Source organism: Salmo trutta, chromosome 5, assembly GCF_901001165.1.
Source record: "Salmo trutta chromosome 5, fSalTru1.1, whole genome shotgun sequence".
Classification (NCBI taxonomy): domain Eukaryota; kingdom Metazoa; phylum Chordata; class Actinopteri; order Salmoniformes; family Salmonidae; genus Salmo; species Salmo trutta.
In genome coordinates this window covers 16,141,895-16,158,373 of record NC_042961.1, presented here as the reverse complement: position 1 = coordinate 16,158,373, position 16,479 = coordinate 16,141,895, and the positions used below count along the sequence as shown (strand labels likewise).

At 40.2% G+C, this 16,479-nt stretch overlaps 1 protein-coding gene across 2 annotated transcripts in view; it reads left to right on the top strand.

Annotated features, from left to right (window-relative positions):
* Window positions 1-16,479, top strand: part of LOC115193739 (SH3 and PX domain-containing protein 2A) — a 103,724-nt gene that overhangs the window by 60,213 nt on the left and 27,032 nt on the right. For both annotated transcript variants that reach the window (XM_029752698.1, XM_029752697.1), the window contains exon 8: window positions 14,846-14,959. In XM_029752698.1, coding sequence (XP_029608558.1) covers window positions 14,846-14,959 — 114 coding nt within the window. The remainder of the gene's footprint in view (window positions 1-14,845; window positions 14,960-16,479) is intronic.

The window sequence follows — 16,479 nt, the reverse complement described above, 5'->3', positions numbered from 1 at the left end:
AAAAGTGCAAATCAATCCCAGAACAACAGCAAAGGACCTTGTTAAGATGCTGGAGGAAACAGGTACAAATGTATCTATATCCACAGTAAAATGAGTCCTATATCAACATAACCTGAAAGGCCGCTCAGCAAGGAAGAAGCCACTGCTCCAAAACTGCCATAAAAAAGCCAGACTACGGTTTGCAACTGCACATGGGGACAAAGATTGTACTTTTTGGAGAAATGTCCTCTGGTCTGATGAAACAAAAAGAATGACCATCGTTATGTTTGGAGGAAAAAGGGGTAGGCTTGCAAGCTAAGAACACCATCCCAACCGTGAAGCACGGGGGTGGAAGCATAATGTTGTGGGGGTGATTTGCTGCAGGAGGGACTGGTGCACTTCACAAAATAGATGGCATCATGGAAAATGATGTGGATATATTGAAGCAACATCTGAAGACATCAGTCAGGAAGTTAAAGCTTGGTCGCAAATGGGTCTTCCAAGTGGACAATGACCCCAAGCATACTTTCAAAGTTCTGGCAAAATGGCTTTAAGGACAACAAAGTCAAGGTATTGGAGTGGCCATCACAAAGCCCTGACCTCAGTCCTATAGAAAAATTGTAGGCAGAACTGAAAAAGCGTGTGCGAGCAAGGAGGCCTACAAACCTGACTCAGTTACACCAGCTCTGTCTCTGGAGGAATGGGCCAAAATTCACCCAAGTTCTTGTGGAAGGCTTCCCAAAACGTTTGACCCAAGTTAAACAATTTAAAGGCAATGCTACCAAATACTAATTGAGTGTATGTAAACTTCTGACCCACTGGGAATGTGATGAAATAAATAAAAGCTGAAATAAATCATTCTCTACTATTATTCTGACATTTCACATTCTTAAAATAAAGTGGTGAGCCTAACTAACCTAAGACAGGGAATATCTACTAGGATTACATGTCAGGAATTGTGAAAAACTGAGTTTAAATGTATTTGGCGAAGGTGTATGTAAACTTCTGACTTCAACTGTATATTAATACATTTGAAATCAACCAACCATCCTTTTTATACATGACAATATCCAAATGTAAAGTGTATTATTAATATAATGAATTTGGCATACTATTTATAATGGTAAGTACTTCTAAACTTCCAAAGATCAAATAAAACATGGATGAATGATAGTATACCAACTGTAGCTACACGTTGAAATGATGGTGTCTTTTGTTGGGCAAATCAGATGTCAATGTAGCCTACATAAACCCAACATCCCTCCAAATTTACTTTCACATACAGCTTGTGTAAAACTATTCAACACAAATGAGTATGAAAGCTGATCAATGTCTAAATGTGCTGACATTATTGCTCAGCTGAAACGAACACCACCTGTTTCCAAAGTGAAATAGAATATGTAGAGGTAGGCATCTGGATTGTAGACTCATTCTCACTGAAGTACATTAATCCTCAAGTTGTTGGACTGTGGCTTCACATTTTATTTTGATATACAGTGCCTTTCGGAAAGTATTCAGAACCGTAAACTTTTTCCACATTTTGTTACGTTACAGCCTCATTCTAAAATGGATTAAATGAAAAAAATCCTCAGCAATCTACACACAATACCCCATAATGACAAAGCGAAAACAAGTATTAACACATTTTTGAAAATGTCATACAAATAAAAAACTAAAATACCTTATTTACATAAGTTTTCAGACCCTTTGTTATGAGATTTGAAACTGAGCTCAAGTACATCCTGTTTCCATTGATCATCCTTGAGATGTTTCTACAACTGGATTGGAGTCCACCTGGGGTAAATTGGGCTCCTGAGTGGCACAGTGGTCTAAGACACTGCATCTCAGTGCAAGAGGTTTCACTGCAGTACTTGGTTTGAATCCAGGCTGCATCACATCCGGCCGTGATTGGGAGTTCAATAGGGCGGTGCACAATTGGCCCAGCATTGTCTGGGTTTGGCCAAAGTAGGACGTCAATGTAAATAAAAATTTGTTCCGAACGCACTTGCCTAGTTAAATAAAGGTAAAAATGATATATACTGCTAAAAAAAAATAAAGGGAACACTTAAACAACACAATGTAAGTCCAAGTCAATCACACTTCTGTGAAATCAAACTGTCCACTTAGGAAGCAACACTGATTGACAAATTTCACATGCTGTTGTGCAAATGGAATAGACAACAGGTGGAAATTATAGGCAATAAGCAAGACACCCCCAATAAAGGAGTGGTTCTGCAGGTGGAGACCACAGACCACTTCTCAGTTCCTATGGTTCCTGGCTGATGTTTTGGTCACTTTTGAATGCTGGCGGTGCTTTCACTCTAGTGGTAGCATGAGACGGAGTCTACAACCCACACAAGTGGCTCAGGTAGTGCAGCTCATCCAGGATGGCACATCAATGCGAGCTGTGGCAAGAAGGTTTGCTGTGTCTGTCAGCGTAGTGTCCAGAGCATGGAGGCGCTACCAGGAGACAGGCCAGTACATCAGGAGACGTGGAGGAGGCCGTAGGAGGGCAACAACCCAGCAGCAGGACCGCTACCTCCGCCTTTGTGCAAGGAGGAGCAGGAGAAGCACTGCCAGAGCCCTGCAAATTGACCTCCAGCAGGCCACAAATGTGCATGTGTCTGCTCAAACGGTCAGAAACAGACTCCATGAGGGTGGTATGAGGGCCCGACGTCCACAGGTGGGGGTTGTGCTTACAGTCCAACACCGTGCAGGACGTTTGGCATTTGCCAGAGAACACCAAGATTGGCAAATTCGCCACTGGCGCCCTGTGCTCTTCACAGATGAAAGCAGGTTCACACTGAGCACATGTGACAGACGTGACAGAGTCTGGAGACGCTGTAGAGAACGTTCTGCTGCCTGCAACATCCTCCAGCATGACCCGTTTGGCGGTGGGTCAGTCATGGTGTGGGGTGGCATTTCTTTGGGGGGCCGCAAAGCCCTCCATGTGCTCGCCAGAAGTAGCCTGACTGCCATTAGGTACCGAGATGAGATCCTCAGACCCCTTGTGAGACCATATGCTGGTGTGGTTGGCCCTGGGCTCCTCCTAATGCAAGACAATGCTAGACCTCATGTGGCTGGAGTGTGTCAGCAGTTCCTGCAAGAGGAAGGCATTTATGCTATGGACTGGCCCGCCCGTTTAGTTCAGGTCTGGGAGGAGATCCCTCAGGAGACCATCCGCCACCTCATCAGGAGCATGCCCAGGCGTTGTAGGGAGGTCATACAGGCACATGGAGGCCACACACACTACTGAGCCTCATTTTGACTTGTTTTAAGGACATTACATAAAAGTTGGATCAGCCTGTAGTGTGGTTTTCCACTTTAATTTTGAGTGTGACTCCAAATCCAGACCTCCATGGGTTGATAAATTGGATTTCCATTGATTATTTTTCTGTGATTTTGTTGTCAGCACATTCAACTATGTAAAGAAAAAAGTATTTAATAAGATTATTTCTTTCATTCAGATCTAGGATGTGTTGTTTAAGTGTTCCCTTTATTTTTTTGAGCAGTGTATATACATATATATATATATATATATATATATATATATATATATATATATATACAAAAATGTAATTGATTGGACACAATTTGGAAAGGCACACACCTGTCTATATAAGGTCCCACAGTTGACAGTGAATGTCAGAGCAAAAACCAAGCCATGAGGTCGAAGGAATTGTCTATAGACCTCTGAGACAGGATTGTGTCGAGGCACAGATCTGGGGAAAGGTACCAAAACATTTATGCGGCATTGAAGGTTCCCAAGAACACAGTGGCCTCCATCATTCTTAAATGGAAGAAGTTTGGAACCACCAAGACTCTTCCTAGAGCTGGCCGCCCGGCCAAACTGAGCAATTGGGGGAAAAGGGCCTTGGTCAGGGAGGTGACCAAGAACCCGATGGTCACTCTGACAGATCTCTAGAGTTCCTCTGTGGGGATGGGAGAACCTTCCTGAAGGACAACCATCTCTGCAGCACTCCACCAATCAGGCCTTTATGGTAGAGTGGCCAGATGGAAGCCACTCCTCAGTAAAAGGCACACGACAGCCCGCTTGAAGTTTGCCAAAAGGCACCTAAAGAACTCTCAGACCATGAGAAATAAGATTCTCTGGTCTGATTTAAACCAAGATGATTACTAAATGTCACTTCTGGAGGAAACCTGGTACCATCCCTACAGTGAAGCATGCTGGTGGCAGCATCATGCTGTGGGGATGTTTTTCAGCAGCAGGGACTGGGAGACTAGTCAGGTAGATGAGGGTAGGTAGATGAGGAAAAACCAATATTTTATAAATTTTACAATAAGGCTGTAACGTAACAAAATTCAAGGAGTCTGAATACTTTCCGAAGGCACTGTTCCTCTTTATTTAGGTTGATAGCATGATGTTGAATCAATGTTGTTTCAAACTATTTTATTATCAACATTGAAACAAGGTCAAATAAAATGTCTAATCAAATCTTAAATTCTACATCATTTCAACCACCCAGTATACTGTTGTATTGAATCTAGGTTTCAATATTATAGCTTTTGTTTTCATGTGGAATTTTCAGCACTTTTTCAACATATACAGTGAGGGAAAAAAGTAGTTTGTTACCAGTTCGTTACCTGTATAAAAGACACCTGGGAGCCAGAAATCTTTCTTATTTAAGGGGGTCAAATACTTATTTCCCTCATTAAAATGCAAATCATTTTATAACACTTTTGACATGTGTTTTTCTGGATTTTTTTTGTTGTTATTCTGTCTCTCACTGTTCAAATAAATATCATTAAAATTATAGACTGATCATTTCTTTGTCAGTGGGCAAACGTACAAAATCAGCAGGGGATCAAATCCTTTTTTCCCTCAATGTACATAGTTCTGATGATTACGTTGAAATTAGGTTGACGCAACCACCTGTTGTCAGCTTAAATCAATGAATTTAAGTTGAAGTTTTACCCTAATGTCAATGTTCTTTTTCAAATCCAATGTATTTTCCATGTTGATTCCACATCACCAGTGTGTGCTCAACCAGTAGCTGCTCAGTGGGAAGTCTTTTTCTCCATATGCGTTTTGTTAGTGTTTTTGTAGCTGTGCGTCTCAAGTTGTGTAAATCAGGCTGACATAGGCATTTTGTCTAGGTGTTAAAATCCTAATTAGATAGTTGGCAACCGCATCCTTTAATTCAGTACATCCTGTATAAACTCTGTGGGCTATGGCAAACAAACTTCGCAACATAATTTATTTGACTTTTTTCATGGTTTCCTTACAGTATAACCACTAAAGTTGTCAAGACAAACCATTTGTATTGTTTGCAGTAAAGTTGTGACATTTAAATCTGGAATCCTCAATGATGAAACAGCCACGTCCGTTTGCGATATTACACTAACAAAGAAGATACTGCAAACAACCAACAGTTTTTTTCCCCCTCGGACATCATTGCACGCTGATCATCTCATCAACAAAAGCAATAACAATGGTGGTGAGGTGGCCAGTGGCGCTCTTTCCTCCTACTGAGGATTCCATCATTATTAAGTTTGTTAACAGACTAAAGGTTCAGTGAATTAATAGAAGAACTCCACCAGAGAGTTGTGGGTTTACACCCTGTTGTCTCACTATTGTCTCACTGAACCACCGACCTAAAGGAGAGGGCACAGAACTAAGCACAACTCAGTGGGGAGATGAGGAGAAAAGCACTACATGGACCTGGACATGAACGTTATGAAATTACTCCTAATTTAAGTGAATGTAGTTTCTTTGGTTTATTTGTCGTGTTTGCAATGGATCCTTGCAATTGCCCCTAAAAGCCAGTTGATGGGCACTACAGTATAAAAGGGAAATAATATTTGCTTTATCCATTGCTTCCTCAGCACAACTAGTGATGCGGACAGAGACACAGATGCGGTGTCACAGATGATAAAGATTCATACAGCTGCAGGAGGCACAGATGTGGATGTTAATAGAGATGACAGACAGATGAGGATGTTAATAGAGATGACAGACAGACAGACAGACAGACAGACAGACAGACGAGGATGTTGACATATGTTAGATATACAGACAGATGAGGATGTTGATAGAGATGACAGACATACAGTAGATATACAGACAGATGAAGATGTTGATAGAGATGACAGACATATAGTAGATATACAGACAGAATAGGATGTTAATAGAGATGACAGACACAGTAGATATACAGACAGATGAGGATGTTGATAGAGATGACAGACATATAGTAGATATGCAGACAGATGAGGATGTTAATAGAGATGACAGACATATAGTAGATATACAGACAGATGAGGATGTTAATAGAGATGACAGACATATAGTAGATATACAGACAGATGATGTTAATAGAGATGACAGACATATAGTAGATATACAGACAGATGAGGATGTTAATAGAGATGACAGACATATAGTAGATATACAGACATGAGGATGTCGATAGAGATGACAGACATACAGTAGATACACAGACAGATGAAGATGTTGATAGATGACAGACATACAGTATATATACAGACAGATGATGTTAATAGAGATGACAGACATATAGTAGATATACAGACAGATGAGGATGTTGATAGAGATGACAGACATACAGTAGATATACAGACATGAGGATGTTGATAGAGACGGTAGATATAGATATACGGTAGATATACTGACAGAATTAAGCTATTTTGTGATGGCATTTTGCCAAAACACCTTGAATGTGCTTTCGAAAATGCAACAGAAACAGTTGTAGCACTGGTATATTAATAGTATTTATTACTGAAAGACAAGAGACAGGTGCTGAAAAAAGTATGTTTTTTGGGTTTCCTGTCATTTGCACCTATGTGTTATAAACCTGCGTTGGCAAGGAAATCAGCACTTGTGTAGTGGGCATGTGTTTGCAAATACTTTTATTGCCTCTTGAGGATCATTGAACTCAGCCTAAGCACCTGCCATATGGGAACAAGGTTGAAAAATACAGTCGAGGCAGTCCTAGCCATCAATAACAGCTTTTATTTACTCAAACCTCTTAAAGTGACAGTGTTTCTTTTCATAATGTATATTCAGACATCTAGCTAAGCACTTTCAAATTAAGGTACCTCATTTCTACACCTTGTTCCCATATTTGCTTTGATTTCAACAGCTGCCAATTTATAAAAGTGCAAATGAAAACGTTCCCTATACTGGCAAGCCAATATGAAATTGGGAATTTGATCTGTAAATTCTTAACAATTTCATTCTTGACTTCCCAGCAAATCAAAATTGAATGTTTGTATAAAGCTTTTGGCTGATGTTGCAAGAATGTTCCAGGAACATATTTAATCTGTTCTTTAAAGTTTTCTATAATGTTTCATTAGGTTGTGGGAACAGTCTGATGGGAACATTGTGGGGACATCACAGAAGATATGTCCCCTCCCCCCAAAGAAATCCAGTTTTGCGGATGATTCTTAATGTTTCTTTTAGGGTGCAAAAAACATTCACCTGATGTTACAAGAACGTTCCCAGAACTCATATTGTCTGTTCTTTAAAGGTTCCCAGTATCTTTCTTTAGGTTGTCGAAACATTGTATTGATATGACGAGCTATGTTCCCAAAACACTAAAACTGTGAAGTTATGCTGACATTCAGCAGAAGTTTGTATCAGGATGCACAAAACTTTATTTTGATGTTGCTATAATGTTTACAGAACAGACTTTCTGATTTCTTTAAAGGTTCCCAGAAGATTTAATTGGGTTGTGGGAACAGTGTGTGTACATTACAAGAGATATGTTCCCAAAATACAAAATATGCTCAGTTGTGATGGTATTCATACAATGTTTAAGTTAGGTTGCACAGGACATTCCTATAATGTTGGCAGAACACCTGGTCTAAGTTTTTGAAGGTTCCCAGTACATAGCTTAATTCAATGAGAGTTGTCTGTTGCAAGAATATTTTTGTGATATTCACATAGGATTTTATTTTACCCTTATTTTATCAGGTAAAATGTTGCACAGAACATTTCCACAATGTTCCACAATTTCCAAATAAGTCTGTTTTTATGACTCCCATAGCACATTTGTTTTAGGTTTAACATAATATTCCATTGATATTCAAGCAATATACATTTGCCCTGGTCTTGGAGGTTTTATCTACTATTACCGCAACATTCTCTGCATGCACATTTGTAGCCACTTAAAGCATAAGAAAACAGATTGGATGACATCCCCATTGTTTTCCTCCAGATTTAATGGCAATTCATATTTGAAGGTGATATAGAGACACATGGCATTTTCTTCATAGGACATTTGAACAGCATTTAATCATACAAAACACAACCATGTTTTTTACACTACATGCAGTATGTTGACATTCTGCACATGTAGGGTTTGAACCTGCAATGTTTGATTTCCAAGCCTAGTCTTTTATCCTCTGCGCCACCAGGGAATATCTCTTACAGTGGCGAGAAAAAGTATGTGAACCCTTTGGAATTACCTGGATTTCTGCATAAATTGGTCATCAAATTTGATCTGATCTTCATCTAAGTCACAGCAATAGACAAACAGTGTGCTTAAATACAATAATGTCTGTGTTATTAGTTTTTCTTGTCTATGCTGAATACATCATTTAAACATTCACAGTGTAGGTTGGAAAAAGCATGTGAACCCCTAGGCTAATGACTTTTCTAAAAGCTCATTGGAGTCAGCAGTCAGCTAACCTGGAGTCCAATCAATGAGACTAGATTGGAAATGTTGGTTAGAGCTGCCTTGCCCTATAAAAAACCCTCACAAAATTTGAGTTTGCTATTCACAAGAAGCATTGCCTGACGTGAACCATGCCTCGAACAAAAAAGATCTCAGAAGACCTAAGATTAAGAATTGTTGACTTGCATAAAGCTGGAAAGGGTTACAAAAGTATCTCTAAAAGCCTTGATGTTCATCAGTACACGGTAAGACATATGGTCTATAAATTGAGAAAGTTCAGCGCTGTTGCTACTTTTCCTAGGAGTGGCCGTCCTGCAAAGATGACTGCAAGAGCACAGCACAGCATGCTCAATGAGGTTAAGAAGAATCCTAGAGTGTCAGCTAAAGACTTACAGAAATCTCTGGAACATGCTAACATCTCTGTTGACGAGTCTACGATACGGTAAACAAAAAACAAGAATCTTGTTCATGGGAGGACACCATGGAATAAGCCACTGCTGTCCAATAAAAACATTGCTGCAAGTCTGAAGTTTGCAAAAGTGCACCTGGATGTTCCACAGCGCTACTGACAAAATATTCTGTGGACAGATGAAACTACAGTTGAGTTGTTTGGAGGGAACACACAACACTATGTATGGAGAAAAAAAAGCACAGCGTACCAACATCAAAACCAAATCCCAACTGTAAAGTGTGGTGGAGGGAGCATCATGGTTTGAGGCTGCTTCAGGGCCTGGACAGCTTGCTATCATCAACAGGAAAATGAATTCCCAAGTTTATCAAGACATTTTGCAGGCGAATGTTAGGCTATCTGTCCACCAATTCAAGCTCAACAGAAGTTGGGTGACGCAACAGGACAACGACCCAAAACGGAGAAGTAAATCAACAACAGAAGAAAATACGCCTTCTGGAGTCCTGACCTCAACCCGATTGAGATGCTGTGGCATGACCTCAAGAGCAGTTCACACCAGACATCCCAAGAATATTGCTGAACTGAAACAGTTTTGTAAAGATGAATGGTCCAAAATTCCTCTTGACCTTTGTGCAGGTCTGATCCGCAACACAGAAAATGTTTGGTTGAAGTTATTGCTGCCAAGGAGGGTCAACCAGTTATTAAATCCAAGGGTTCACATACTTTTCCCACCCTGCACTGTGAATGTTTACACAGTGTGTTTAATAAAGACAAATGTATAACTGTTTCATTAGTTTAAGCAGACAGTGTTTGTCTATTGTTGTGACCTAGATGAAGATATGACCAATTTATGCAGAAATCCAGGTATTTCACATACTTTTTCTTGCCACTGTACATCTTCTTTTTCAGTATAGCCAATCAGGAATTCCATGCTTCCTTTGTTTACAATAAGTGCCATGGGATCTTTAGTGACCACAGGACACCCATTTAACATCCCACCTTAAAACTGCATCCTACACAGGGTAATGTCCCCAATCACTGCCTGAGGGCTTTGGGATATTATTATAGCATTGGGTTATTTATTTTTTCAGAGGAAAGAGTGCTTCCTACTGGCCCTCCAACACCATTTCCAGCAGCATCTGGTCTCCCATCCAGGGACTAACCCTGCTTAGCTTCAGAGGTAAGCCAGCAGTGGGATGCAGGGTGGTATGTTGCTGATGTAATTAATCCAGGGAAATAATGTTAACTGGGTTATTCACCATCACTTCACCCATCCTCCTTTTATGCTGCATACTTCTGGGCCTATATTTATAAGGTATTCAGGACTGACTGCTGATCTAGGGTCGCTTTTGCTTTTCATGATGTAAAATAAGTCTGGGGGGGAACATATCAAGCAACTCGAAGTAGGAATTATATCGGGTGTGTTTTAAAAAAGTTGAACAGTACATTTTTACACAATGTTTAATTTTGTACAGTTTGTCTAAATTTTGCATTTATGACTGGATTAATACATCTGGATGAAATAAAGACATCCTATCTTTTAGTAGATTATATCTGAGCCTCAATTTCAAAAAAATAAAAAAGGTCTAAAGAAAACATGGTAAAAGACAATGTGGAATTGAACCTGTAGTCTTCAAGTCTGCATTCACATCATTAACTCTGCACCACCAAGGGATAGCTGTGATGTAGTTTTTTGTTGTTGTCTAATATGGTCAATCAAGACACAACACAATTTTTGAGTTATTAAAATGTTCCCATCCTCTTCATATGAGGTGTACTTGTAACACTGTATTTTATGACAAAACGACTGAGCATATTTTGTGTTTTGGGAACCTCTCTCTTGTAATGTACCCACACTGTTCCCACAACCTAATTAAATCTTCTGGGAACCTTTAAAGAAATCAGAAAGTCTGTTCTGTAAACATTATAGCAACATCAAAATAAAGTTTTGTGCACAGAGATACAAACATCTGCTGAATGTCAGCATAACTACACAGTTTTAGTGTTTTGGGAACCTAGCTTGTCATATCAATACAATGTTTCGACTACCTAAAGAAAAATACTGGGAACCTTTAAAGAACAGACAATATGTGTTCTGGGAACATTCTTGCAACATCAGGCAAATGTTTTATATAAATATTGTATAATCATTGTATAATCATTAGCACGACTGGACAGTTTTTGAGAACATTTGCCTGAAGCCTAACAAATGTTTTGGGAACTTTTACAGGACCAATTTTGGTTTGCTTGGACAATATTACTGGTACATTGTGTTATTACCTAGAAACCCGATGATAACTTTTGGGGAATGTACTTTGGTGGTTGTTACAGATGTTGTGCACAACATTTTAGTAAATGTTAGGGGAATATTTCAAGGATATTTCATTTTAAACATAAAAAACATTCTTTGAATGAATTCTTTGAATGTTTTTGGGATGTTATCATCTTAATGTTAGATAAAACCCTAACTGGAACTTAATGGGAATCTTAGCTAATGTTCTGGGAATGTTTCCTGTTTGCTGGATTGAGACACTTGACCACTGCCAACAGGAGATACCCATGTGATAGTTATTGACGCTGGGTGTTTGGCTCCTTGTTGCAGATATAGCAGAAGAAAACATGTATTTCTAGGACAGTATACTGGACAAGCTTCCGACCGTGCCTTATACAAGTGGTAGCAAAACGGCTGTATTTTAAAGGCTCCGGTCCTAAGTACTGTAGACAAGATTTTATTTATTTTAGCTCTCAGTTCTCCGTTTAATTTATTGGCACAGGATTTGTATGAAGCCACAGCTTTGGTGTAAAGAATGAACACATTACATGGCTTGTTAGGACCTTGAGCCTTTGCCAATGTGGGGGCACAGGGCCAGATCTAAACAGCCTTCTAGTCTCTGGACCCACACAAAGTCAATGTAAAGTACATTTAAAAGCTGCTGCAGCATATGTGCTTGAATTGGTAAATTCAAATTAAACAACTCACCCATGTATATAGATTGAATAGGTGATATTCTAGGTTGGCAAATAACATCTTTGTTGTTAATCTTTCTTAATACCACTCTGTTGTTTTGGATCCCTCTTCATCAAACTAACAGCTTGTAAGTTCTGTAAATTATAAAGCAATTCCCCGTTTTAAATCAATATTCAACCTAGCCCCAGCCTCTGTCAGGTTTCCCAACTGGTGGCCCGCAGGCCGATTTTGGCCCGCGCATGGTTTTATTTGGCCCTCAAAGTTTTCTGAGCGAGTTTTTTGGGGGGGACATAATAGACTAAAAACACCAGGAAATCAGCTCCAAGTGATTTTAATTTAAGAAATCTGTTCTCAAGTATTCCCACACAAAATAGAGAGACACGTGATCGTATACAAATGAAAGCAAGGTTTGAAATTATTATGTTTTAGTCAAACATATCTGTTTGGGCTTCTTGCGGTAATTTTGCCATCTACAAATTATTTGTAATTATTCATAATTATCCCTGCTCTCTGTCCTTGAAGCACTGCAACTGTTGCCTGTCAACTTGTTTCATTGAATGTGGAAAAGACATTAAACCGCTTGTAGTGTAGCAAAGTGTTATAGTGCAGTCCTCTCCCTCTAAATGACCCTGGCTCTCGTCATCATCAACTCATGGTTAACCCTGATACCTATAATTGCTATCTGTCTGTCTGTTATCGAATAATCCTGATTGGACGATATAAAATTGCATAATAGATCTTGAAAACATTATGTTCCATGATTGGTTTGGGTGAGAACTGTCCCATAGGCTTTCATGAGGTTACAGACTTGCATATCAGACATGACCAACATCATAGTATACTGTACCTCAGCGCTCTGTGGTCTGTTTACATGTTTGTAAAGTGCAGTGTTTTGTGATATATCACATAGGTTCATAGCTAATGCAGCAGGCATAAAAGAAACATCTGAGTGTAGTCCCCACACCCGGTTTTCAGGGGAAACGGAACTAGGTTGAAGATACTGTGTCTTCCAGTTTCTTCCAACTCCGCATAACACATAGCTATTGACATAGCTTTAGCTTACATAGCTCTAATAAATATTGTTAGGCAAGTAAGTATTTACATTTCACAGCATTGCTCCACAAGACAGTCAGTGAACTCCTAGAGGTTGGAGAAGCAGTGAATGTATCATAGAACCCTCCAGTCTTCTTTATGAGGGTTGTGAAGAGCTGTCAGCCATCTTGGATTCCGGTTACCACAACAAATAGAGCATTCGTGGAGCGCCACATCACAGGGGAGGTTTAACGAGGGGGTTTTGTCACTTCATTCTCCTGCAGAGAACAGCCATGTCCTCTCCAGAGCAAAGCGACAGAGAAATGGTATTGATTAGCCTACGTGGCAGCAGCCCTGGGGTTCGTGCAAAAAAGTTAATAGCGATCAAGGTTACTGGCTGTAGCCAGTCAGGCACTGAAAACACTGGTCTATGTATTGTTTCACATCCACTCTGTGAGTGACCGTATGACTCAGAAATGGACCCAAACATGCGTGACTCGCAAGTCCTGGAACTTAAATCTCACTGTTCATTTTAATACATCATTTATTTCCATGCACTTAGAACATCAATATTTTCTTACATTATTTGTTCGATGAAGCTGTGCTGTGTATGCTCAGTACTGTACCTTTCACTCAGACCTTTGTCTGGTATCCAACTGACTGAGTAATTCAGTCATATCCCAAGGAAATAAATAAAATCAAGCAAGACGTTGAGGAGGTTTAAGCTGTTTTGCCAGTAACGTCCCACCCATTTAAATGATGATTGATGTTGATGAAAGTCAGGGCTAACAAGGCCAAATCAGGATTTATGTCGTCACAAAGACATCCCAAACCAGATGTGATGTTGTTGGGCTTGGGGATAGAGACTATAAAGTACACAGTGAGCTAACATTAATAATATGCATTTCAATCTCTCCTGGCTCAAAGTAGAGGAGAGATTAAATTGAGCACTACTTGTATTTGTGAGAAGTATTGACATACACCAAGCTGTCTGTTTAAACTACTAGTACACAGCTCAGACACCCATGCATACCCCACAAGACATGACACCAGAGTTCCCTTCACAGTCCCCAAGTCCAGAAAAGACTATGGGAGGCGCACAGTACTACATAGAGCCATGGCTACATTGAACACTATTCCACATCAAGTATCTGATGCAAGCAGTAAAATCAGATAAAAAAAACAACAGATATATACACGTTATGGAACAGCAGGGACTGTGAAGAGACACACACACACACAGGGACAGACACACAAATACACACCCACACATGAAAACATACTGTAGGCACTATACACACACGTACACATGTATTTTGTGTTGATCGGGAGTCCCATAGGGCGGCGCACAATTGGCCCAGGGTCGTCCGGGTTAGTGGAGGGTTTGGCCGGGTGGGTAGGCCGTCATTGTAAATAAGAATTTGTTCTTAACTGTCTTGCCTAGTTAAATAAAGGTTAAAAAATAATAATTGAATCAGGGTCTATTAAACTAGAACAGACATTTTTCTTGAAATGGAGGAGGAAAACTCCTCTAAAGTCCTTTATCAGATTATTTTATAAACTGTACTGAAAGATGCTGTGCTAGTCATGTTGAACGAACATCCCACAAAATCTGTCTTGTTTAAGGCAAGTCCCAACGGTAATTGATTTAATCCTAAATAACTGTTCTATAATTGGAATTGTCAGGGTAGGGGTCTATTCCAATAGGCAATGAATAACCAGTAATTTACCAGGTACTGTATGATCACTTTTTACCTTACAGTACCTCCATTGACCTCCCTCTCTCTGTGCCCCCAGGCTGGTGGTTTGTCAGTACAGCGGAAGAGCAGGGCTGGGTCCCTGCCACCTACCTGAACACCCACAGCAACACACGAGATGACCTGGAGTTGGGCGCCTCCAAGTCCGGGGAAGGTAAGAGCTTCACACCACTTTGAATACAGGAAGAAAGCTTGTACAATACATCTAGTATTCAAGCTGCACCACAATACCGACCATGTTAGCCTTCGTCACTTCTAGCAACATGGTGACATTTAGGGACCTACAACCTCCCCCCACCCATCTCTAAAAGGGTACAGTAGTCTGACTCCCACCCCCGACCCACCGCCGACTGACGCTCACGTCCCTCGTCCAGTGAGAACACCCTTCTCTGTGCTGTTATCCACTATAAGCACCCCTAAACAAGCTCCAGATTCAGCCCTGAGTAAATAGGCTGGAGAAGGATTGCCAGGGCCTAAGCCACAACTCTGGGCTGAGGTGCACTGAGTGACGTACTGTACTCTACAGTAGCAGTGTAGAAATTCTATACTAAAAAGAGGTTACCTCCTTGGAGTTTGGATGGTGAACGAATGAAAGAGGTGCATGTTTGGTTCACTGTAGGGATTGAGCTGTGAGGAAGATGTTTGTGAGTCTGTTGCTAGTAAAGTCATGTCTGATGTTAATTATTCCAGGCCCTGAGATAAATGCATAAAGACTGATCAGTGCCTTAGCATTTTCACTCTCCACTCTCTCACAGACAAGTGCAAGTATCTTGGAAAAGGCCACAACTGTTTTAGTCATTATTTTACAGTAGGCAACTTTAAAGATGGAAATCATTTACTTGCATCTTACTGTTCCAAGCAAACATTCAGATTTTCCAGCACTCTGGCAAAACAAGCATTTACTGTAACGAGTGTCGACTCCAAAACACTGTGACCCACATTCCTAGGACCGGCGTTATGGGCGGGCCTTAGGGGCCTGGCTCGCCCTACCGTACCTTCTTGCCCTCACAATAAAATATATAAATATTGATAATTTATTTGACTGAGATGCTTGCCGACAGAAAGACAAATAATTTTCTGATAAAGTATCCGAGCGAGCGAAATAGCACCCTTCTGTCTCAGTATTTGTAGCCCATGTATCTTATGCTGTCTGTCTAAAAGGACTGTGGCATGTCATACTGTTTTTCGCCAGACGGCATCAGATACATGGGCTACATATAGTAAAGCAGTGGGGCGCTGTTTCACTCATTTGGATGCTTTCTCCAGGGACAAAGTTTCAGCCACTTTTAAGGAAAGTTGGCAAGTGCACTGTTTTGATTGTGGAATTATTTTGGACGAACGTCCGAAGGTAACCTACTTTTTGAAGTGATTTGTTTGACAATCAAATGAAAACATCATGACTGGTTGTGTTCATGCCACATTGAAAGGTAATACATTTTTACAGTTAAATTACATATCTTTACTATAAAACCCATACCAAAATAAAAAATAAAAACGTGCCTCCCTATGGAAATCAAATGCCCGTCCAACTGATTCGTTCTAGTGCCAGCCCTGTACATCCACTCTGGCACTGTAGATCTTTTGACTGGAGGAGAGAGGAGATGGCATACAGCACATAATGTATGAATTAGCCTCTTTAGTCCAATAGTTACAAAGTATTCTCAATGGGCTTTC